This window comes from Saccopteryx leptura, chromosome X (assembly GCF_036850995.1).
Source record: "Saccopteryx leptura isolate mSacLep1 chromosome X, mSacLep1_pri_phased_curated, whole genome shotgun sequence".
NCBI lineage: Eukaryota > Metazoa > Chordata > Mammalia > Chiroptera > Emballonuridae > Saccopteryx > Saccopteryx leptura.
The window spans coordinates 128,912,614-128,932,593 of record NC_089516.1 but is presented as its reverse complement, the minus strand read 5'-3'; the positions used below and the strand labels follow the sequence as shown (position 1 = coordinate 128,932,593).

The following is a 19,980-nucleotide window of genomic DNA, read 5'->3' as shown; positions in this document are numbered from 1 at the left end:
CCAAAATGTCTCATTTTATGAGACTTGTTTTTAAAAGGAGCATAGTTATATCAAACAAGTCAAATCGATTAAGATTAGAGCTGCCATGTTAAATATATTTCTGAACTACATAGTGAAAGTGAAGTAACTGCTACAGATATATATTATTGCTTAATTACTAATTCCCCAAGGAAATTGTTAGCTAGATATTTTGCATCTTTAAAGAAATCTTAAAAGGAATAGAGATTGTTGCCTGATACTAGTACTTTGGGAAAACTTGAGCAACTTTGGGCTAGAGGCAGAGCATACCAAATTGTCAGCCTGGTTCTGCTGTGAATCCATAGTGACCTGAACCAATTAACTGGTCTCAGTTTTCCTATCCATAAAATGAGGGGGTTAAGCTAGATGCTCTCTAAAGACCCTTTCAATTCTGAAATCCTCTGAATCTTCGGAACACGTGACTACACCAGCTGCTTTAGTGAAAGGTCTTACAAGATGTTAATTAGCTGTGTGTATAGTACCCTCTATTTCCCTTCTATCATTTCTGAACTCTATGCTACTCTCACCAGGTCTTTGAAAACCCTCCCATGAATCTGAAGCTTGTTAACTTGCATAATAGTACAAATTTCCTGAATTAGCTTATAATATACATAAAAGAAATAATTGTTCTATCAGCATGGGCCAAGTATAAATCAGAGTGGCCACCCTTTTCTTAAAGCCTCCTTGTTTTCTCTCATTTCACAAAGGCAGGACATGAAATGCCCCTCAGATTTAGCCAAGTCTGTGTTTTAATCACTGACTGAAAAATTTCCATAGTTCATACTGGCCATTACTAGTGTGAACTTCAAACCAGTGTGGAGCCTCGGTGACTTGAAGGCATCAGAATTCACATGCCTGCTAAAAGTAATAACATCACTGGGAATGAGTAGGCTGCTCACTTTAAAACATAAGTATATCCAACTAAGTTTTATGGTCATTTGCTAAGCTGAAATTTGTGAAATTTTTCTGACCTCTGATTTTTGCATGGCCATACGGACTTACTAAGGCTTCCTGGGAGATTTTTTTTTTTTACATTAAAAAGAGTCTTAAAATAAATGTCATAGAAATGTATAGCATATGTAAAACATAGGATTGTTTTTTAATCCTCACCTCAGATTTCACTCATTGAGACATCCTTTTAAAGTTTGTTGCTTTCTTTTCAAACCCCTGCTACAGTGCAGCAGGCAACATTTCACAGGAAAAGTAGCTAAGAAAGTATAAAAAAAGACATGAGGCCTTCTGGCCTTCTAGCAAATAACAGAGTTCTTTCCAGATCATGATAATGTTCTTTGATTTAGTTGGAAAGCACTGCTACTCTTTCCTTTCCAATTCTATTTTCTTTTTCTTCCATGTGAAGGAGACAAAAATGCCAGGTATTTTTGCAAATCCTTTTTATAATCTTTCTGTGAAGGTTGATGAGAATGATCCAATGCCAGCTTACTGTAATCAAATCAAGAGCTCAGACAAAACAGACTATACTTTCAAGGTTTTCTTCCTTTTGAGTTATCTGAAGTGTGACCAATGGTGGCTTTAGCATTGGCTATTTCATCCAATTGGAAATGCTTGTGCAGCTTCCAGGAAGCCCTGAGTGAGCACTTCCATTTTGAGCCACTGCTGTTAGCTTTGACTTCTTAAGAAGACATGGCATCAGGAAGAAACAGCTGATAAGTTTGGAAGAAGGTAAATGGAAGAGCTTCAGCTGAAGTACTTTTATCTTTTTTGTTGGTTCATTACACTTTGAGCCTGGGAGGTCAGAACGTTGTTGTTCATTTCTGCCCACCGTCTTTACATGTGTATGTCTGTCCAGGCAAAGACAAGAGCTTATTTGATCTAGCACTGACTCCAACTGATTGACTGAGAGAATTCCCAAGCCATTCCGGCCTTTTTGTTCATTGTCCCTGCCAGTCTCCATTACTTCTCTCTTGAAAGACTTAGGAGAGCAATTGACATTTTTATAATAAATATGTCTCGAATAGGGAGGGTGATACATGATCATACCTTACCTGGAGGTCAGTTAATCAATGTGCCAGAGATTTTGAATAAGTTCATACCCTTTGATTTAGTAATTCCGCTTCTAGGTATTTATTTCAAGAAAAGAAAGATCTGCACATGGATTTATATACAAGGATGTTTATCACAGCAGTGTTTATAATAAAGAAAGTGGGAAATCAGCCTATATGTCTTATGATGATTATATTATCATCTGTCCTTATGGTGTGAGAATATGGACTTGTGAAAAATGATGTTTCTGAATATTTTTTTTTAATTTTTATGACAGACGAGAGAGGGACAGATAGGGACAGATAGACAGGGAGGAGAGAGATGAGAAGCATCAATTCTTTGTTGCGGCTCCTTAGTCTCCTTAGTTGTTCATTGGTTGCTTTCTCATATGTGTCTTGACTGGGGGGACTCAGGGCTACAGCAGAGAGAGTGACCCCTTGCTCAAGTAAGCCATCTTGGGCTTCAAGCCAGTGACCATGGGATCATGTCTATGATCCCGTGCTCAAGCTGGATGACCCCACACTCAAGCCGGCAATTTCCGGGTTTCGAATCTGTGTCCTCCACGTCCCAGTCTGACACTGTATCCACTGCGCTACTGCCTGGTCAGACATGTTTCTGAAGAATTTTTAATTGCTTAGGAAATGCTGACAATGCACTGTTATATGAGAAAAGGGTATGTAGATACAGTACAATCTCAACCATTTGACAATACACGTCTTCATAGGAAAAAGGAAGAAAATTTGATGAACCATTTTTGCTCCTTTTTAATGGTGGGATTTGGGATAATTTATATTTTTTCACTCCTTTCCATATTTTTAAAATTGCTACAATTTGAAAAGAATATAGGAAAAATATTTTAAAATAAAATGTAAAACCTGCTTTTGTTTAAAAAAAATGTTTACATTTTATTTTTTTTTCTTAAGTATCACAATGCTCATTGTATACAGTTTGGAAAATGTATTGAAAATGCACTGAAGTCTTCAGCAATTAAATTGAATGGATAGAATAAAGAACAGTAAAGTTATTTTTGAAAACATAAATTGATTATAAAATATTGCTGAAAGACTTGAGTGAACAAAATTAAAAAATATCTAGAAAAAATTATCCCTGGTCTCCAACACTCCATCACCACTGAATTTGCATCATCTTTTTTCTGAGTGTGTGTGTGCATATAGATAACACATATACAGTACAGTAGTACCTTGAGATACGACCAGAACTACATACAAATTTTTTTTTTTTAAGATACGACCTGTGACTCTGTCCGTATTTTTGTTCGAGATCTGAGCGAAATTCTGAGATACGAGTCGTGATTCAGGAAGCTGCCGCTAGTTGGCGCATTTGTGCACGGGTCCAGTATCGGCAGTTTGATATATGAGTTGACTGACTTACGAGCTCCGTTGCAGAATGAATTAAATGCCTATCTCAAGGTACCACTGTACATACTTGCAAATTAGAATTATAACTGATTATGCTATTTTTGTGCCCTGATTTTCTCATAATATTAGATCATGAGCAGATAGACTGTGTTATGAGGTTTATATATGAGGCTGGATAATAGATCCACATACAGTATAGTGTACAGATCATTTGCAATGGCTACTTCAACCTCCTAGCTTACTTAAACATGCCCTCAGCCTTCTCGGTGGGCACTTCTAAAAAAGGGACTGTGGGTGTATTAAAGTGAATTGGCTTCTGGTGCTAGAAATGGAATTGGGTCCAGTGGAAGAGACTTTACAGTACTGAGACTGTATTCCTGGCCACCTTACCAAGTGATAGGGGCCATGAGAGATAGACATTGTATTTACTCACTACAAGCTTTAACACACAAAGTTCATTAACTAATAAAATTAACCTTGAAGTAAAGGCTTTATCTACTTTGGCATGATCCCCTAGCACCCTTTGATATGTTAACAGTACTAATAAGGGCAGCCCCTGGCAATTGTCTTGACATCCTGGGAAAGGTCTGCTGATGTGCTATCAGTTGGTGAACATTCGTCAAATACATGGTCTTTGAGTACACCGTGCCCTAAGAGGCACTACTGAGAATTGGGATTGCAATTATGCACAATTAAAGGAAGCTGTGTGTTAAAAAATTTATACAGACTTCACCAAAAAAAGCAAGATTTTTGTAGATGCTTATGTTAGTTGTTCTTCATTAAGTACTTGATCTTGGGTGAAAGACTGGATAGGAATAACTTTTTGAGTTTTCTTAACTGCAAAAAAAATGATTTGAAGCATTTACAATGAGGCTACTTTTCTCATGAAAATTTTGTTGATGTGGTAACTTAATGTTTGCATGCCGCACCAGGGCTGTGAAATACAGCCTTTACTGTACGAGGGAATTAATCTATATATAAAAAGCAACATCCTGATAGTGTAAATACAAGGTGGTAATTTATAACACCAATCAAATGGATTGAATAGAAAGGGCTTCCAATCTCTTAAGGTCATGGGTTAATTCTAGAATGCATTCTAGCTCATTAATCAATGGCCAGTCGATTGTTTATAAAGGAGTAACTAATGGCACTTAATAGCAGAACTGGGGGCCTTTTGACCTGTTTCAAGAATTTTGAATGTTTATTTGATGCAAGACAAGTGGCTGGGGATAGAAGTTCCAGAAGTACATGATCTTCTTTTTATAACAAACAGGATATTTAAATAAACAACTTTTATATGAAAAACTTTTGCGTTTTCATTCTAGTTTTTCTCAGGTTAAATTGGTACTATTGGCATTAAACATCATCACCTTTTAGAGCTTCAAAATACTCACAGTCCCCTAACTCAACCCTGTATTTTGATGAAGAAGGTAATATGCAAATGAAATATGTGGAGAGCATTGGACATTGTTGTTTAATCCTGGTATTTAATCCTGAATTTTCTTTTCCTTAATTCTCTTGCTTAATTGTTTGCCCTGCTTTTTTAAAAAAATATGTCTGTGGTGTATATGATGTTGTTTCTTTTAATATAATGTGCAATCTCTTCCCTAGGTTGATGTTTCTCCATTCTGTGTTTTTTGCTCAGAAGTTACTCCCACCCTCATAGATGTCTGGGACATTTCACAGCATTGGAAGCAAGAGCCATTAAGAATTCCCATTAGCTAAATTGCTACCAGTTTTATAAGGCCTTGGGTATTCTTAACTGATTTCCAGCAGCTTTGGCTTACTTTATGTTCCACCCAGATGGATAATATTGGCCCCTGTCAAGAAAGAAGAAAAACCAACCTTAAAAGATTTTTAAATGATTGTAGATATAAAGAAACTCTAAAGGTGACAATAATATCACCTCATGTATTATGAATAGGGTCCATTTATTGAGTATCTATTATGTGCCAGGAATGAACAATATGAGGTGAGTTAGTAATAGCTCCAGTTTATGGATGAGGCATCAGAGAGTCATAGAGATGAAATCTTTTGTTCAATCAAGGTCATATAGCTCATAAATGAGATAGCCCATGCTTTTCTCGCTATGTCATGGTGCTTTGGATATGCAGCATGCTACAGTGTTTATTTCCATCCCTACGTTAAGTGCTCATTCATGAGCTCTAGGAGTAGCAATTACTTGACCCTTAGAACAACAGACATTCTTAAGGCTCCAAACTGAAAATTGAAAGGAAATAAACCCTGATCACAGACACCGTATCTCAAATACTTGTAAACTGTCTCCTTTCTGTCTTTTCAGATACCAACAGCCTCACTTAAAACAGACTCCCTGAGCAGCAGTTTTCATGAATACAAACAGTTGCTGCAAGGGAGATCTAATTTCCAATTAACTCAGCTTCTGATCATTGTGGAACTCTGTTTTATACCACTCCTGGCTGCATTCTCTCTTAGCCACCATGTATCTTATAATGGGCTTCAGGCATAGTGATTATGAAGGGATAAGTGCTAGGTGTCTCAGGACAACACAGGCTTTCTGTAGCAGTTAAAATCTGACTTTAATCCTGAATTCTGAATAATGGGGAAAAAAAGTGGAGGTGAGCATTACAATGATTAATGAAGTTGCTATTGATTACTGTGGACCATGACCTGAAAGTATGGTTTGTGTCTGTTCCTCGTTGTAAAAGCAAATATAGAAAGAAATGAGGGAACAGCGTATGAAAGAATTATACAAGAACATTGGAGAGGTGCTTGTTTGTTAGAAAGACAGACACAAAAGTTTTTATTTTTCTTCTTTCCTTGCAGCAAATTATGCTTTGGTTGGTAATGTACCTAACTGGTATGAATGTTAGAATTTGATTTTTGTCCTTAAAATGTCTCTGAGGCAAAAAGCACGGGTAGAATAGCCCCATTTAACAGGGATAGTAGGAATAAGTAAGGAAAAACAAATTTGAGTCCTTTCTTCCTGTTGATATCCATAGGTGTTATAGATGAATATTTAAAACTTACTCCATGAAGTGAAAGATTAGGATTTTATAGGTGCTTTAAAATTTTCTGGCATACTCATAAAACCGTGTGTGAGAGTAGCAGTAAAGGTAAATTGGATGGAGGAAATTTGTTTTTCTAAAAATTTTCATTGCAGTCTTATTGAAGAGGGTGGTTAAGATGAATGGTAAAATTGTGTGCTTTGATTTGAGCCATTAATAGCCACTTAGTAAGTACTTATTGTACAGCCATTTGGAGAGATTAAATTATCAGATTTAATTTGTTATATCCGTTTTAGAGAATCTCTCTATATAGTCTACTCAAACAATCTTTATATTTATAATTTATGTGGCCACACTGAAGAATCTTTAAAAATGTGAAGGAATGGAAACCATTTTTCTGAATGATCAAATGAATTAGAATTTAGTCTGTATATAGCACCAAGATAAACTAATCTTTCACTCTCTGTCTTTGTCTCACTCTCTCTCTTTAATACACACACACACACACACACACACACACACACACACACTCACTCACACACGCACTCATACACACACAGCCTTTCCTAGACAATGATATATTTGAGTCATGGGAAGCACAGTGAGGTCCATGGTGGTGTTGTTCCCAACAGCATCCTAATTTGAAATCAATGTTCTTAATTAGATAATTTATCTTGTATTCCGTAGGCTCTTGACCTGAGTGAGGAACTTTAAAACTACTTCATTTTTCCCATAAAATGTTCAGTACCTTAGTCTTCTTTGACCTGGAGCATTTTGAAGCCTAACAGATGAATTCTGACATTTCATAGAAGTTTTAAAGGAACACTAAGCTAGACATGCCACTCCGCCCCCACTCTTAACTCCAGTACGGTTGTATGTGCCATTCATTGGAAACACAGCCGAGTATTCAGAATTACTCAGTGAGTCATGAAAGCGCAAGTGAAATAATTCTTAACATTTCATTTTTACATTAAATGATGTGTACCCGTTTTATGAGCAGTATAATAAAAATCCAGTGCAGATACTCTTCCGCTTACAATGGGGTAACTTTATGTCCCAGTAAACCCATTGTAAGTTGAAAATCTTGTAAATTGAAAATCCATTTAATATACCTGACCTACTAAACATCATGACTTAGCCTAGCCTACCTCAAACATGGTTAGAATACTTATATTCGCCTAAAGTAACATGCTTAGAAAATTTATATTAGCCTAAAGTTGGATGAAATCATTTTGCTGCTGCTCTGCAGAATCACTGGAGAGTATTGTACTCTACATCACTATCACAGGAAAAGATCAACATTCAAAATTTGAAGTATAGTTTCTGCAGAATGCATATAGCTTTTTTAAAATTATTTTTTAAATAATTTTATTTTTTTAATGGGGCGACATCAATAAATCAGGATACATATATTCAAAGATAATATGTCCAGGTTATCTTGTCATTCAATTATGTTGCATACCCATCACCCAAAGTCAGATTGTCCTCTGTCACCTTCTATCTAGTTTTCTTTGTGCCCCTCCTCCTCCCCCTTTCCCTCTTCCTCTCCCCCCTCCCCCCTTTTCCCGTAACCACCACACTCTTATCAATGTCTCTTAGTCTCACTTTTATGTCCCACCTACGTATGGAATAATGCAGTTCCTGTTTTTTTCTAATTTACTTATTTCACTTCGTATAATGTTATCAACATCCCACCATTTTGCTGTAAATGATCCAATGTCATCATTTCTTTTACAGCACCATGAAGTCAATCAGTCATAAGTCAAACTATTGCAAGTTAGGGACCAACTGAATATGGAAGGACCTATGGTTGCTTTTATAATCTACTCTTTGGATTTAAAAATATTAATAGCACTGGATAAACACAAGGCTTGCACATTGATCTCAATGGCCACACTCTATTTCTCCATTATGTGAGAGCCATCTATGTGTGCAACACATTGGGCATGCAATGACACAATTCACTGGTCTTTTTTTTTTATGTCTCCAGTGTATCAGCCCCACTTAACAAGGATGCTGGTGATTCAGGCAAGGTGTGGAAAGTGAACCATATGGCTTTTATGGTCTCTTCTCACCCTAAAACTCTTCAGCTTTCAATTCTGGAGAAGTGCCACCTGCATTTGACGAGCTGAAAGACACTTCCGCAAGAAAATTCACCCCCAGAACATCATGAAATAATCAACTCAAGATTACAACCAAAAAATAAAAAAAAAATTATTGGGAAGACATTTTCCCCTAATTAAACATGAACATAGCTGAATGCCTCACATTCAACACAATCCCTGAGCTGGTGATCATTGCCAGTAAGAAGGAAAATAGGAGAAGTCTCACTGGCGATAGCAGTGGTTCTCAAATTTTAGGGTTCAGAGAGTCACAGATGGCTGGGCGCAACCTTCTGCGTTTCCGATTCTCAGTAGGTTTAGGCTGACGCTCAAGAATTTGCAATTCTAACAAGGGTCCTTGTAATGTTGATGCATGACCATCATGGGACCACACTTGAGAACCACTTGGGATTTTGGAGAGAATTGGAGGCCTTCCTAGGTACCTGATTTGAGCAATGCTTTTGTAGGGTTCCCTTAGCTCCTGTTGTACTTTCTGGCCATTTTCCAGCGAGAGGACATTGGTAAAAATGCCAGGTTGTACACCTGTAATGGGGATGAAGGAGTCGTTGACTTGCCCAGTTTTTAATCTTCAGAGGGAATCCATTTCCCTTTCTCTCTCTGAAGACAGCCTAGGAAATAAAAGGCAAGTAGTAGAGGAAATAAAAACTGGATAAACAAAACATGGAGTTTGGAAAGCTGGACCCAAAGGAACATGATTTTCATTTTAGCCCCAAACCCCAAGAAACCACATGATGATGAGACAGGGTCTTCGGTATGTACTCTCTTGAAAGTGAGGGAAGTTAGTTATATACATCCCCTCCGAAAGGCTTCAGTGTTTTCACTTCAGGTTTTGAGAATCTATTTGGAATTAGTTTTCAGCCTCTGGTTCGTCCACCCAGCATGTAAAGAAAACGATTTTGTAGCACTATTGCATTTCGATAAGCTTTCTAATGTTCTTCTGGCTTTGAAGGGGGCCTCCTATTTTCTGCTCCATGTTCACTTGGGGGCAGTTTATTATTTGATGTGATCCTTATATTTTGCTTTGGTATTTATTACATTTCATACTTAAAACTTGATATCATGAGGTGTTTGTTTTTATAGCAGGCATAGATTCAAGAATAATTAATGTTACAGATTATAGATACACTGTTGGCTCCTCTTTTCATTGAACTTCCTGAGAAGAGTTTTACGAGAAACTAAATTCCAATTGGCATTTATGTGATTAAAATCTTTAACACTTATACTGTGGGTATGTGGTGAGCAAAAAGTAAATCTATAATAACATGGTATTATGTTTTTTTCAGTTATTTTTCTGTGTTTCAGTTATTTGACTTATAAATATATCAATTATATCAGTTGAGTCTGTTATGCATTTTATATACCTCTCTCTTCCTCTCTTCCTCTCTTCTCCTTCTCTCCTTCATTTTCTCCTCTCTCTCTTTCTCCTTTTCTCTCTCCCCTTTTGGAAGAAAAACTCATGTTACAATATGAATCCCATAGGAACTCATGGTCAAATTGGATATCCCAATTTGTACCAATGACACAGGGAACACCTGAGAACTATTTTTCAGAAAACTTATGTGCTTGCTTTTGGAGTAATCCATTATGTCTCCTGGCCTCAAGCATTTCCCAGGTCGTTTTCTTACTTGTCATGTAGATATAAGGAGGAGAAAAGAAAAACATTTTGTCCAAATAAAACAACACTTTTTGAAAATACTTCCCTGGTGTCAGATTACAGTTAGGAGGCATTATTAATAGTTTAGATTCTTGCAGCATTTAGTTCTGAGAAACCTCATTTTATGGACTTCATGTACTAACTTTTTTTCCAATTCCTTATTTACCTTGTGACTGAATGATAGAGAAGAGTGAATGTATATTTGTGTGTGTGTATGTATGTTCTGTATTGACTCCTGATAAGTTGTTAGTTATAATTTCATTTTCCCACCTCTCTTTGATGTAGACACATGTCAGTGACTTTGTGATGTAGATGTGTTTTCATTGACAAATGATCAGAAATTCCAGATTGACCAAAAGAAATCTACCCTATATCCAAGCATGTTTTCCAATTTATTTTCATGATTTTTTTGTTTTCAAGTTTATTTGAAAAACACTTGGTTATTTAATTACTGAAAACTCTTTTCTTTCTTTTTTTTGTTTTGGTTTTAGAATTCTTTAAAGAACTACTTGAAAATGCAGAGAAATCTCTGAATGACATGTTTGTGAAGACATATGGCCACTTATACATGCAAAATTCTGAGCTATTTAAAGATCTCTTCGAAGAGTTGAAGCGCTACTATGTGGTAGGAAATGTGAACCTGGAAGAAATGCTAAATGATTTCTGGGCTCGCCTTCTGGAGCGGATGTTCCGCCTGGTGAACTCCCAGTACCACTTTACAGATGATTATCTAGAATGTGTGAGCAAATATACTGAGCAGCTGAAGCCATTTGGAGATGTCCCTCGGAAATTGAAGCTACAGATTACTCGTGCATTTGTAGCAGCACGCACTTTTGCTCAAGGCTTAGCAGTTGCAAGAGATGTAGTAAGCAAAGTCTCAGTGGTAAGTGCTATTTGCATTTTGTGTTTTTCTTTTGTTTCATTTTAAAATCAAGTTTGGGTAAGGTAGAAAAATTAATCAGTATAACTCCATTGGCTCAGCAACACTCTTTTTTCCTTTTAAATTCTTTTTTATCCTCCTTATTAAGTAAGAGATGGGAAGGCAAGGAGGCAGCGAGACAGACTCCCATATGCACCCCAACTGGGATCCACCTGGCAAGCTCTCTACAGTGTGATGCTCTGCCCATCTGGGGCCGCTGATTTGTTGCTTGGCAACCAAGCTATTTCAGCACCTGAGGCGAGGCCATAGAATTATTCTCAGTGCTTGGGGCCAACTTGCTGGAACTATTCAAGTTGTGGCTGCATGAGGTAGAGAGAGAGAGAGAGAGAGAGAGAGAGAGAGAGAGAGAGGGAGAGGGGTCAAGAAGCAAATGGTTACTTTTCCTGTGTGCCCTGACTAGGACTTGAACCCAGGACTTCCACATGCCAGGCTGATGCTCTACCGCTGAGCCAACCAGCCAGGGCCTCAATTCTTTTTTTTGCCTCTTTTGTCTTATACTTTGTGTTTATATATGTACCTTATATAGTTATAAACAATACTATGATAAGCATCTTTGTATATCATTATCATTCTTTTTTTTCTTTTTTTTTGTGAGACAGAGAGAGGGACAGATAGGGACAGACAGGAAAGGAGAGAGATGAGAAGCATCAAATCTTCATTGCAGTACCTTAGTTCATTGATTGCTTTCTCATATGTGTCTTGCTATAGCAGAGCAAGTGACCCCTTGCTCAAGCCAGCGACCTTGGGCTTCAAGCCAGAGATCATGGGGTCATGTCTATGATCCCACACTCAAGCCAGCAACCCCTTGCTCAAGCCAGATGAGCCTGAACTCAAGGCAGCGACCTTGGGGTTTCGAATCTGGGTCCTCTGTGTCCCAGTCCGATGCTCTATCCACTGCACCACCCCCTGGTCAATCTTATTATCATTCTTTTCTGTGGATTTGTTTGGGTAGTTATTCTTAGGAGTAGTATATATATTCACATTGGAACCTTAAATAAAAATGTGTTTAATACCTCCATACTCTTTTCAGCTCCTCTTCCACTTCCTCTCCAGAGGAAGGAAACATACACAGACAGGCTCCACATTAGACTGATTCAAGTGACTATGTTTGAGTCTACTAGTTACAGACTAGAGAAGCGTTTAACATCCATAACTGTGTTTCCTTGTTATAAGGTGTATCCAGATTCTTTAGGAAGACATCTTTCTATGACAATTCATGTATGCTACGGGTATGACGTATGGCTTTAATTATAGAATTACCAGTAGAGGGAAGGAAATTACAAAATGTGGGCAAAAGCAGAGATTTGAAGAGGGGGAGAATTCTGTGGCTCCTTCACTCTCCTACCCCCTCAGATGAAATTTGAAAACTTCTTGAAGGCCTTCCCACTTCTACCTTTCCATCATTCAGTGCCAGTGAAGAATTAGAATATATTTAGCCAAAGTTATCTTTGGAAGATTTATCTTAATGCAATACCTTTAGGCCTTCAAAAGAAAATTTAAATTTTAGTTAATTTCTAAAAAGTCTGGAGACAAAAGTGCAACAGCTTCTACTTTGGTCTTTTGGTTGTTTTGAGGATGGGAGGAATGGTCAATAAAAACTGGGCAGTAATACAAGCACTAAAATGTCAACCTGATTGCCTATCAGAGAGTTCATTTAGAGTTCAAGTGATCATATAATTTATTTTGCGAACTGGGACATTTATTGTTTAGATCAGGAGGTGCTTATTGACAATCCTACCCAGACACGTAGCATTAATTTTTAATAGGGAACCAGGACTGTACTGGACAAAGCAGGATGCATTGTCACCTTAGTTAGAGAGGAAGTAACATTCTCCAAAATGAAGATGGAAATTCTAAAGAATTGTGAATTATTAAAAAAATAGATGGTTATAGGATATTTCATATTAGAACTAGGTGACAAAAAGGGTTCATTGATTGATTACATTCATTATTATAATTTTATTTGTTTTCTCATCTCTGGGCTAGGAACTATCAGGAAACAATTCTTTTCAGCATACTTTTGTTCATTCTTTTTCTTCCCGATATTTTCATTGTATTGTAAATTGCAAAACACCATTAGGGCATATGAGTGTGAGTGGAGCAAAGAGGGAGAGGATTGTTGTAATTGAAGGAATAATCTGGTTCCTGAACTGCTGACAGTCTCAGCAACCATTATTAATCTTGGAGATGTTGATGTCAGAATCTCTCAACAAGACACAATCTGGATCAAGGTCATTTACAGTGTAGTTCACCTAACACATTGGCTCTTCTTCAACAATTCCTTGTGTTCATGTTCACCCTAAACTGAATAGGCAGAAAGGCACTGCTCTGTGGTTTGCATATCTGTGTATGTGTGTGTGTGTGTGTGAAAGAGAGAGAGAGAGAGAGAGAAAGTGAGAAAGTGAAAGTGAAAGGCAAGGGGGACAAAGTCCTTTGCAAGTGTTTGATTATTTGTGGTTTATTTACATTAACCACCCACCCTCCTTTGTGTTGATTCTTTTTTTTATTTAATTAATTGTGTCTACATAGATTCTAGGGTCACCCTAATGCATCCCCCTCCCCCTATTCCCCTCAACATCCCCCTTATCCCCCTCCCTACAGCACCCTTCCCCTTCCCTTCAGGTTTATCCCATCCTATCATCCCCTTTCCCTCTTTCCTCTTTTCCTTTGGTCCCTTGATTCTTAGGAAGGACCAGACACCTGGCTCAAGTCTAACTAACCTCACTTTGCAAGATTGTAACCCTTTTAGAGAACTGAGATTTCAGAAAACCCAAGTTGCCCTGGAGGGTGGTTGTTGAAACAAGGAAGCAGCATAGAGACAGCTCAGTACAAGTTAGAACAGGGGTCCCCAAACTTTTTACACAGGGGGCCAGTTCACTGTCCCTCAGACTGTTGGAGGGCCGGACTATTAAAAAAACTATGAACAAATCCCTATGCACATTGCACATATCTTATTTTAAAGTAAACAAACAAACAAAAAAACAAACAAAAAAACGGGAACAAATACAATATTTAAAATAAAGAACAAGTAAATTTAAATCAACAAACTGACCAGTATTTCAATGGGAATTATATTCCTCTCACTGACCACCAATGAAAGAGGTGCCCCTTCCAGGAATGTGGCAGGGGGGGTGGATAAATGGCCTCAGGGGACCGCATGTGGCCTGCGGGGCCGCAGTTTGGGGACCCCTGGGTTAGAAGATTGAGGGTGTAAAGCTTGCCATGATCCACATCATCCTACCTCCCAAAATTTTGGGAGAAGTAAGCAGTTGTCGCTTCTCTATGTTGCATTCTTTTTGACATGGTTCTCAAAAATAACTGTGGGAAATCAATAAGATTGAGTTTTGTATTTAAGTTTCAAGCCCCTTCACCAATGCAATAAAGAGCCTGTGACCCAAAATAAAACTGTCACAATTTCTGATGGTCCTTTTGGTATGATTTTTTTTTAAAAGGAGGAAATAGACTTCCTGTATAACTTTGTATTGTATTACTTTCTTAATATAACTCTATTGTTTTAGAATTGATCTCTTTTTGATATTTACTGTATTTGCATATCTGCCTAAGAGATATTTACACAGTTATATGATAATACAATTGATACAAGCTATAGAGCTTAATTTACTTCAAATATGCATTACTTGCCAATTGTTTAGTTGATAATGCTGTTTTATAACTATTATAGTTTAAGTGTTGTAATTGGAAACTTAAAAATAATATTTTGCTTTCCTACTGAGTTTCTTTTTGACTTTAGGACTGACTTAAAATCAAGCCCTTCAACTAAATTGGGTTAAGTCATCAAAATTATATAATAATAAGACACTCAGGATCACATCACCTTTTAAAGATACTAAAATACAAACTAGGTAAAAAACGTGTTATCCATGTAATATTTCTGTTTAGACGAAGTGAGCAAGGAATACTTGCACATTTGAGAACTATTTCTTACATTAATTTTTAGAGTAGGCCTACCAGTTAAACAAATTTTTAAAGTTGAATTTATTGAGGTGACGTTGGCTAATAAAATGATACAGGTTTCAGGAGTACAAGTCTATCACACATCATCTGTACACTGTACTGTGTGTTCACCACCCCAAGTCAGGTCTCCTTCCATCACCGCTTATCCCCTTTCACCCTCTTCTACCTCCCCCATCCCCTTTCCCTCTTATTTTATCACCAGACTGTTGTCTGTCTATAAGGTTTTTATTTTATTATTGTTAATTTAAGGAACAGTGGTATGGGGAAAACAAAAATGATCTGGTTGCCAAAAACATATTTCAGATTGAATGTCTTGAAAAACCTACATTTGATTAATAAAATAAGTAAGCTTTTCTACTGATTCAGGTACCCAAGCAATGATTTTTCATATGGAATCCCCATCCTGCTCAGTGTTGTCCCAAATGCAGATGGCAGGTGGAACTAGGACAACAACCTAAGAGATAAGCCTGGAAAATATTTTTCAGGGTAGATAATGTAATTGTGAATTAAAAGAGCTACTTCACCTACTTCATCTATAAAGAGGTCTTTAGTTATTTTAATGTTGATTTATATTGATTTTAGAGAAGGGGGAGAGAGAGAGAGAAACATCGATCTGTTCCTGTATGTGTCCTGATTGGGGGGTTGATGCTCTAACCAACCAAGCTGTCAGGCCAAGGCGAGATCTTTAATTTCAAATATGAAAAGCATCACAGTTTTGGGGCTAGTTATTGCATACTTACCCCAGATGTTCCCATTTTCTCTTCATTAATGGATGTCCTGGTTTCCCAGTTTACTTTTGCAACAAAAAAGGTTGCAGTTTTATGTTGAGCAATGATTTGGTTAACACTAAGCTTTTTACAGGCCAATAGCACCAGCAAACTTAACTTGCTTCAAGAGAAAGTCACTTCTAAATTGAAGTATTCTCGTCTTGTTTCAGTTTTTTAGGGCCCAAAAAATCCAGTGATTTCAGCTTACTCCATTTAATTTTACAATTCAAACTACAAAAGAGTTTCTTTAATTAGTTACAGATGTTTCAAGAATACCCTGGTGCTACACATCTTTGTATTACTTATTCCATCTTTACTTGTTTTCATGGTTCATGATACATTTCTTATTTACCTGTTTGTAGCAGCAGTTTTGCCCAGAAGGGTGAAGTCTGTTGTGGTCTTTCGAAAATGCACAAGTGGTTACATGCACCATGAAAATTAATAGCTCCTATGCCAAACAGAGTTAAATTCTCATGGTTTCATTTAACACTGACATAATGGGACTGTGTCTGCACCCCCACCCCAAACTACAGGGACTATAATTAGAAGTCAGTACCTTACCACTGTGATGTCTAAATGACTGTTGTGCCTTGTAAACAATTTCCATTTTTCCCCCATCATCATTTCTATCTATTCACAATGCCCAACACCTTCAAGAGTACTACTCAAATTATTTTGGCTCTTTCCCCAATCATTACAAATTTTATAAATGGTTAATATAAAAAGGTCTTAAGAAGCAAAGCACAGACATCTATTCAACACAATAGTCTTTTTCACTTACAACCAAAGAACTGGAACTGCAGGAGAACGATGAGACTCTAGCTGTAGTGCAGATGGAGATGAAGATGGTGGTGCTGAGAGGGTGGAAAGTGTTAAGGACTGAATAAAAGGAAGTTAGAAACTCTCAAAATAAATAGATCCTTCTACAAGGGGTCTAATCCAATGATACTTTGACTTCCAGGTCGTAACTGAGTTTAATTATTTAAAACAAAATAAGGCATACTTTTGAGTGTTTAGGCAGCTTTAGTTTTAACTATAATATACCTTCAAACATTTCTTAATGCATTCTAGCTTATTTTGTTCTGCCTTTAATATTCTGTTATTGGGGAAATACTTAGAAATATTTTATCCTCTTCTCTTTGTATGTATATGGACTTCAAAACTAGGTAGGAAGTCGTTTCATAAACTCATCACATCTCACCACATGTTTGGTTTCCCTATCTCTTTTACCATAATTTGCGAAATAGTTTCTGTTATTTTTATTGGGTGCTTATGTTACCAAGCAACAGGTCAAGTTTAGACCTTTTCTGTTTCTTTGGTACTAGTGGCTATGCACATGTACACAGAAAAATCCTACAGCAAAAGTATGTTAGGGACTGGAATAAACTGAACAAATGTGTTTTTAACTTCAGTGCAGCATGTTGACTGCCGTCACTGTAAAATGTGGCTTAATGCTCATTCTGAATTACTGAAATGAAATCTAGGCTCTGTGAAAAGTACTGTTCCAATATTTTTCTTTCTTCAGGATGTTTACAGTAGATTTTTATGTGGTGTTTGTAAAATGCAGATTTTTTTTGTAGAAAGTCTCAACCATATTAGAAGAGTCTGCAGAAAAAGGGACTTTTCTGCATAGGCTTTTTATAACAGAAATGGCATACAGATGTCATGTCAAATGTATATTTGAAGAAGGCAAGAATGAGTATTTTTAAGTGTTTAATAAGTTAAAAAGGAAATGAGTATACTTTCCTCCACTGACTTTTATAATGAAACATAGATCGGCTCCTAAAATCTAAATTCTAAGATGCCTCCTAGAGTTACTAATATTTAGAAAGACCTTGATAAGTCTTATTTGTCTTTTAAATACATTTTTTAAGATTTCATTTATTCATTTGAGAAAAGAGAGAGAGAGAGAGGAGACACAAGGGGCAGTGGAGCAGGAAGCATCAACTCCCATATGTGCCTTGACCTAGTAAGCCCAGGGTTTCGAACCGGCAACCTAGGTGTTCCAGGTCAACGCTTTATCCACTGCGCTACCACAGGTCAGGCAAGTCTTATTTGTTTATAAAGAATTTATTTATTGATTTTATATAGAGAGAAAGTCGAGGGGAGGAGTGAGAAGCATCAAATTGTCATAGTTGCTACTTGTATGTGCTTTTACCAGGGAAGCCTGGGTTTCAAACTGGCAACCTTAACATTCCAGGTCAATCCTCCATCCACTGAGCCCCCACAGGTCAGGTACCTTGATAAGTCTTGATGGATTTTATATGGCTTGAAAATGAGCTATTAGTATATTGCCATTTGGGTCAATAACTCAGACTGAGTTTGATTCATTCATATAGAAATATTGAGTCTAGATGATAGTGGCTTTCTATCATACTGTACCCCACAAAAAAGTAAACAAATCAAACCATCTCTTTCTTACATAAATAATATCAAAACTTTTTTCCTCCATAAACAATACTCCACTTTATAGTATAAATTGATAATTGCTGCTGTATTTAGCTTAAATTCTTTCAAAATGTTAAAAATTTCATAAAATGTTTTCTCTTTTGTCCAGATAAAAATCTTTTTTCCATATTTAGCAGTGTTTGCTTGAGCCTTTGACTTCTTTGTGAGCAATGGCTAGTGAGTGATGTGATATATCTCTATCATCTATCTACTATCTATCTCTCTCTTTCTCTCTCTCTGTTTCTCTATCTATCTATATATGTATGTATACGTGCATATTTTTATCACCCCTGTAGCATATTGAACTATTTGAAGGATATAGCATTGACTGAATAAATCATTATTGTTGTTACTGTTTTTTGTTTTTGTTTTTTTTTTTTTTTGTGACAGAGACAGACAGAGGGACAGATAGGGGCAGACAGACAGAAAGGGAGAGAGATGAGAAGCATCAATTTTTTGTTGCGGCACATTAGTTGTTCATTGATTGCTTTCTTATATGTGCCTTGACTTGGGGAGCTACAGCAGACCGAGTGACCCCTTGTTCAAGCCAATAACCTTGGGCTCAAGCTGGTGAGCCTTGCTCCAACCAGATGACCATGCGCTCAAGCTGGCAACCTCAGGGTCTCCAACCTGGGTCCTTCACATCCCAGTCCGACACTCTATCTACTGTGCCACCACCTGGTCAAGCTGTTGTTGTTGTTACTATTTATTATTAAACAATGTGTAAACTCATCCAATTATCCAATTGGCATTGTTCCACATAGAACAGTTAAGTGCTAACTTACTTTTCAATATAAAAACATTCATTTGGTCAGTAAATTTGAAAACTGCAAATTGCAAGAAAACATACTGCCTCAGAGCTGAATGTTCACTATATGTGGATGTCCTATACTAGGTCTAGGAGCTATGGAGAAGGACTGCCTACATGTGCTTCCCTCAATGTTCCTATATTCTATTACCGAAAAGAAGCCATTCATATACCATCAAAGGAGTTCAGTGTACCTGTGTCAGAACCAAACTGTCAGGGTTCAAATTTTGACCATTTATCAGAAGATCTGATGTGAGTCCTTTAATCTCTTTCAGTCTCTGTTTTCTTGTATGTGAAATGAAATTATAAACTAATCTCATATAATTTTTTAAGGCTTTAAATTAGTTAAAACATGGAAAGCACTTAGAACAGAGTCTGGCACATAGCAAGTATTCTAAGTATATAATATAAATGAATAAAATCCAATAAAAGCTATTAATACACAAGTTATTCTGACATAGAACAAAATGTGTTCCTCTTGAATCTTGACATCAAGACTTTTCTATAAATTTTTGGAATATTTGTTCTAATTCTGTGAAATACACCACTGGTATCTTTAGAAAATTTTTAAATTGATTTTAAAGGGAAATAGAAGCATCCATATTTATTGTTCCACTTAGCTGTGCATTCATTGGTTGCTTCTTGTATGTGCCCTGACTGGAGATCCACCCTATAATCCTGGCATATCAGGACGACACTCTAACCAGATGAGCTACCTGGGCAGGACTTTTAATTTTTTTTTTTAAATTGAATGCCATTAGTATCTTTATAGGAATGATGTTGAATCTATAGACTGCTTTGGGTAGTATAAGCATCTTAATGTTACTTCTTCCTATCCTTAAACACGGTATATATGCTTTCACTTATTTTTATCTTCTTC

At 36.9% G+C, this 19,980-nt stretch overlaps 1 protein-coding gene across 1 annotated transcript in view; it reads left to right on the top strand.

The window, feature by feature from the left end:
- The window catches only part of GPC4 (glypican 4), a 121,403-nt gene that overhangs the window by 83,346 nt on the left and 18,077 nt on the right, over positions 1 to 19,980 (top strand). Inside the window, exon 3 of the mRNA XM_066356545.1 lies at positions 10,654 to 11,045. Coding sequence (XP_066212642.1) covers positions 10,654 to 11,045 — 392 coding nt within the window. The remainder of the gene's footprint in view (positions 1 to 10,653; positions 11,046 to 19,980) is intronic.